Source organism: Papaver somniferum, chromosome 5 (genome assembly GCF_003573695.1).
Source record: "Papaver somniferum cultivar HN1 chromosome 5, ASM357369v1, whole genome shotgun sequence".
Classification (NCBI taxonomy): domain Eukaryota; kingdom Viridiplantae; phylum Streptophyta; class Magnoliopsida; order Ranunculales; family Papaveraceae; genus Papaver; species Papaver somniferum.
In genome coordinates, this window is record NC_039362.1 from 45,569,200 (window position 1) to 45,574,623 (window position 5,424).

At 37.1% G+C, this 5,424-nt stretch overlaps 2 protein-coding genes across 2 annotated transcripts; both read left to right on the plus strand.

Annotated features, from left to right (window-relative positions):
• Positions 1–227: 227 nt before the first annotated feature.
• Positions 228–3,195, plus strand: LOC113277396 (triacylglycerol lipase 2-like). The gene is made up of 9 exons (XM_026526507.1): positions 228–936; positions 1,099–1,212; positions 1,613–1,753; positions 1,860–1,970; positions 2,046–2,195; positions 2,290–2,330; positions 2,421–2,500; positions 2,607–2,702; positions 2,794–3,195. Exons 1-9 carry the CDS (start codon positions 697–699, stop codon positions 3,114–3,116), a joined length of 1,296 nt encoding a protein of 431 aa, XP_026382292.1. The 5' UTR covers positions 228–696; the 3' UTR covers positions 3,117–3,195.
• A 323-nt stretch (positions 3,196–3,518) lies between these two features.
• LOC113281497 (blue copper protein-like) lies at positions 3,519–4,396 on the plus strand. The gene is made up of 2 exons (XM_026530267.1): positions 3,519–3,721; positions 3,827–4,396. Exons 1-2 carry the CDS (start codon positions 3,571–3,573, stop codon positions 4,216–4,218), a joined length of 543 nt encoding a protein of 180 aa, XP_026386052.1. The 5' UTR covers positions 3,519–3,570; the 3' UTR covers positions 4,219–4,396.
• Positions 4,397–5,424: the final 1,028 nt, after the last annotated feature.

The window sequence follows — 5,424 nt, forward strand, 5'->3', positions numbered from 1 at the left end:
AATAATGAAAAGAATTCCCCCCTGCCTAGCTGTGTAACTGCAATCGGTTCAGCTAATCTTTGTAGAAGAAAAAACTGAAACTTTGGTGAGTAGAATACAAAATTCTCTATCAATAAAAAAACAAAAAGAAAAGGGCAAAGTTCTATTTGCTAACATGGTGATGATAAGCAGTGTTGCAACAAGTGCTTTCCGTAGGCAAGCTGATAACATTAACTGTTGCAGTTTGGAGTTCAAATCTTGCTTGCATTAAGATAAGAGTAGAATGTTGCAGCAAATTAAGCTCATTGTGATGGTCGATATTTTGAATTCTGATGTTTCCATGGAGGTATATATTTTGACTCACTCACTGGGAGAGCTGTAGATTACCATACTCCGCCTGTTAGTGGTACTACTACTGAACCTTGCTTGCACGTGTAAGTTGTAACTGAATATTAAGCCGCAGGATAAATAAGGACGATGATGATAAGAAAGACAACAGAAGGCGGGACCCACGACAAACGTGAAAAGTCCATCTGTTTCAACTTTCCGTATTGTTTGTACACATTCTTTCATTCCCTATCTCATCATCTCCAGTAGTTACTAGAGTGAGTTTTCTATAAAACAGGGAAAGTTCTGATCATTACTGCAACTCTCAGATTTCTTCTCTTTTCAAGTACATAGACTGACAGCAACTAGAGAGACTCTTGAGATAATAATATGGCTGTCATGTTAGTTCAGGATCACAATAATTCTCTGCTAAGATGGATTATGGTCAGTGTTGTGGCCTTTTTATTGATTGTGCTCCATCTACCGCTTGGAGCTTATGGTTCTAGCTGCAGTACTAGTACCAGCAGTGTCCTTGCTCGTCAACCTCAGGTTGCCATAGTCCCACCGGAGCAAGTTGGTTTATGTGCATCTTCAGTTGCCATACACGGCTATAACTGCCAGGAATTTGAGGTAAGCCACCGATACAATAGTCGAGCCACAAGTGAAATGCATAACTCATCTTACTGTGTTGATACATATAAATGATCACCAACTACTAATTAACGTTCTTGTGATTGGTTTTAACTGTGCTACATGTTATTTTCCTTTTTCGCTGTTGTTTGGTGTTATTAGGTAAAAACAGAAGATGGGTACGTTTTAAGCATGCAAAGAATTCCAGAAGGCCGTGTGGGAGGACGCGGAGGGAGAAATAAGCAACCTGTCTTGCTACAACATGGTGTCCTTGTTGTACGCATTCGTATCTTTAATTGATTTATATTATAATTGGCAGAATTGATGCATCGTGGGTTCGTTAATTAAGAGACTGTGTCGCACAGTTTCATAAAACCAAAGTCTTTTTAGGATCCTGCATTATAGGTGTTATGAGTCGTTTTGTCTTGCAGTGCTTTTCTCTAATTCTATCTGTTATAAGACCCCAAGTCCCAGATACTATACTAAAAGACAGTCCAGTCTGTGGCTTTATCATATGTTTCGACCAAAACTACAACCATGAGACCATCACCCTGAAAAACATGCATAAATTAGGCGCTTGGTAGTTGAGATCTAGGGACCAAGCAGGCAGACTATTTACTGACTTTCTTTCTTTCCTCGTCTTGTGATACTGCATTGTCTATGGATGTTGATGCAGGATGGAATGACATGGTTATTGAATTCACCTGAAGAGTCACTTGCTTTTATTTTGGCTGATAATGGGTTTGACGTTTGGATTGCTAATACCAGAGGAACTAGATTCAGCCGTGGTCATGCCACACTCGATTCTGCCTTATCGGTCGGTATATATGTTCCAACATGTACTAATCATTCTTTATTTGGCACGGGGTATCCAATGAACATATATGACATATTTTCCCGAAACTGAATTTGACTAACTACAGCCTTACTGGAACTGGTCATGGGATGAGCTAGTATCGTATGATCTACCAGCTGCCTTCGACTTTGTTTTCCGTCAAACTGGACAAAAGATTAACTATGTCGGCCATTCCATGGTAACTAAAAATTCATACTACAACATCTATCGGGTTTCTCTGAAAATTTGTCTACTGAAATGAGTTATATTACAGGGAACATTGGTCGCATTGGCTTCATTTTCACAAGAAGGGGGCAAGTTAGTTAGCAAGTTGAAATCAGCTGCGTTGCTGAGCCCTGTTGCTTATTTGAGTCATATGACCACTTCCATAGGCGTCCTTGCTGCCAAAGCTTTCGTTGGAGAGGTGTGAACGCCCCTAAAAGTCCAATGAATATCCTGTAAAATAGATTGAATACTTATGTGTGTGTGACTAATCATTTTAAGTTGCCTTCTTATAGTTAACTACATGGTTTGGTATGGCGGAATTCAATCCAAAAGGGTAAAACTCTTTCTCAATGTCTCTTCTCTTCCCTTCAAATTCTAGAATCTTAATTATTTAGATTACATAACTAAATTGTCAATCAAGCAGGGAGGCAGTAGGAAGTTTCCTTAAGTCGCTATGTTCGAGTCCAGGCATCGACTGCTACGACTTGCTGACGTCATTTACAGGTATCTGTATTAAGCATCCTTTTCCTAATGTATATGTATATCTTCATAAATCTAATCCTATTTAAAAGTGTACCAATTTTTTACTGATATTATAATCCCCATCCAGGTAAAAACTGCTGCCTCAACGCCTCCACGGTCGAACTCTTCTTAAAGAACGAACCTCAGTCAACCGCAACTAGAAACATGGTCCATTTATCTCAGAGTACGTAGTATGTTGCAAGAACAATCATCTATCTGTTTTCTAGCAAGTAAAAATAATTTCAAGATTAATTTTGAAATTCTTACTGTTGCAGCGGTTAGAGATGGAGTCCTGTCGAAATTCGACTTTGGAAACATCAACTTAAACATGCATCATTACGGACAAGCAAAACCTCCAGTGTACAACCTAAGTAATGTGCCAAGCAACCTTCCACTGTTCATAAGTTATGGAGGTCAAGACGCGCTCTCGGATGTTAAAGATGTTGAAATCTTACTAGACAGTCTTAAGTATCACGACGGAGACAAACTCACGGTTCAATTTGTGAAAGACTTTGCACACGCTGATTTTGTCATGGGAGTATCCGCCAAAGAAATCGTCTATGATGCTCTTGTAGCTTTCTTCAAACGTCAATTATGAAGAAGGAGCCATCAATAATGTATTCCAATTCAAGGAAACGGTGTTAATCTATATTATGTACTACTAGACATTAATTCACAATAATAATAATACACAACTTTTACTTTAATTGATTTTTCCTTGGGGTTCTTTGGTTTGAAGCAACCAAAAAAACAAGTTCATACATAATAGACATAACAACCTCAACTTATGCTTTTAACAAAATTTGCAAGAATTGAAAACAGATATCTACATGTACAGTATGCAATAATCATGGCAACTTACTTGGTTTCAAAGCAAAGTTCATAACAACCAATTCCTTTTGACATGGGAAATAAGCTTCTAGAGAGAACGATGTTTACGCATTTTAAGCAATCTCACTTTTTATCTCTCTCTATATATATATTATTATATATAGAGAGAGAACAATAGAAATGGAAATATATAGCAGAAAGAACAAAATCAGAGAGTAAAAATGAATGGTGTGTGTTTAGTAATGGTGCTCTATGCATTAGCTTTAGGCACTGCTGGAACTCTTGCAGCAAAACATGTCGTAACCTGGGATTTATCATCTGACATGAATTCTTGGGCAAAGGGAAAGACATTTAAAGTTGGAGACCAACTTGGTAAGTTTCCTACATACAGAGTTAAATTCCATTTACTCGTTTAGCAAGTATAACGGAAACTGATCGGACGAATGACTCCTCCTTGTATTTGTTTTTCCTGTGTAGTTTTCAAGTATTCATCAGGCTTGCATAGTGTTGTGGAGTTATCGAGCGAAAAAGAGTACAAGAATTGTGATATTGGTAACGCATTGGATTCCAAGAGCAGCGGTAGCGACGAATTCAAGTTAACAAAAGCTGGTACTAGATATTTCGCTTGCGGGACAATGGGTCACTGTGATCAAGGGATGAAAGTACAAATTAAGACCGTCGCCGCTGGAACTGATTCTTCTTCTTCTTCATCCGATGATGATCAGGACTCCTCTTCATCTACACCATCATCAACTTCATCTCCGTCATCTACAACATCCACGACTTCAGCTGCTGGTGTTCAATCTGTCGCATATCTTCTTTTGATTTTTGCATTAGTCGGTACCATGAGTTTGTTTTATGTGGTCTGAGGAAGTATAAATTCAAGACACATTTTCGCTTGTGTTCAGTCTGGGTATACGAGTGTTTTGAGTTTAATCATTATTTGTAGTTAAAAGATGTTATTTTTTATTTTATTTTTTTGTTGTTGTTGTCGTTGTAATAAGATCGGACATGAGTATCATTTACTTCGACAATGTTCCCAACCAATTCTTAAGAATGCAGGTGGACACGTCGTTAACTCTCATACTTTAAGCCAGAAATTTGAATCATTTAGCGGATGTCCAAAATTTAGTGATCCACTGCCGAACTTATTCCAATCCCAACAGCTCAGACTCGGATCATAGGATGGACGGACTACTTCGTAGGTCTAACACATCTACTCTAAATTAATTATTGAAAATCGGTCAGAAAAAGTTAGAATCGTTTGTGAAAAAGGAAAAAAATTGACAATGACATCTTTCTAATTTGCAATATGTGATCAGCTTCCTCCACCTCACTCAGACATAAATGACCTCTATCTAATTTGCAACGTTGTACACATTACGTTAAAGCTATGTTAAATGATAGTAAGATGTATACTTTTTGTTAAATGATAATTTAAAAATAACATATAATTTGAAATGTTACTTCTTCTTCATTAATCTAATTTTCGAATTAATTTACATTGTCTTGAAAGTGAATCTAGGTAATAAGATACAAACTAGACAACCATAACCTAAAATAAAAGACTTTAAAAATAAAAATTAAGGACAATGTTCTTCATCTTGTTTATCTTCTTCATTTCACGTAACTTTCAATCAATACGCTCATGAATGGAGTTTCTTCTGTCCTTATTCTTTGCCTTCAACTTTTCCTTGCCTTGAACTCTTTTTTGCCTTTTCTTAGCTGCAGGTTTGATCCGGTCAATATCCAGAACTTATACACTTATTTGCTTTTTACCTATTTCTTTATAATTGTCACATATCTTGCTAACAACAGCTTCAAGCACCACTCCAGAAAAATCAAGTTGGGTTGCTAATTTAAGTTGGCTTTCAAATTGTACCATTTGAATTCTTTTGGGAGAAGATATAGAGAAAAATATTGTGTAAAAAAATTTTGGGGTAAATTTTGTGTTTGAATTACACATATTTATAACAATAGATAAGTATTCGGTGGAGAGGGAATACCCACCGAACCGCAGAGATTAAATTGCTAGCGACCGAGTCTTGATTGCTAACGGTTTAGTCTCTACCATT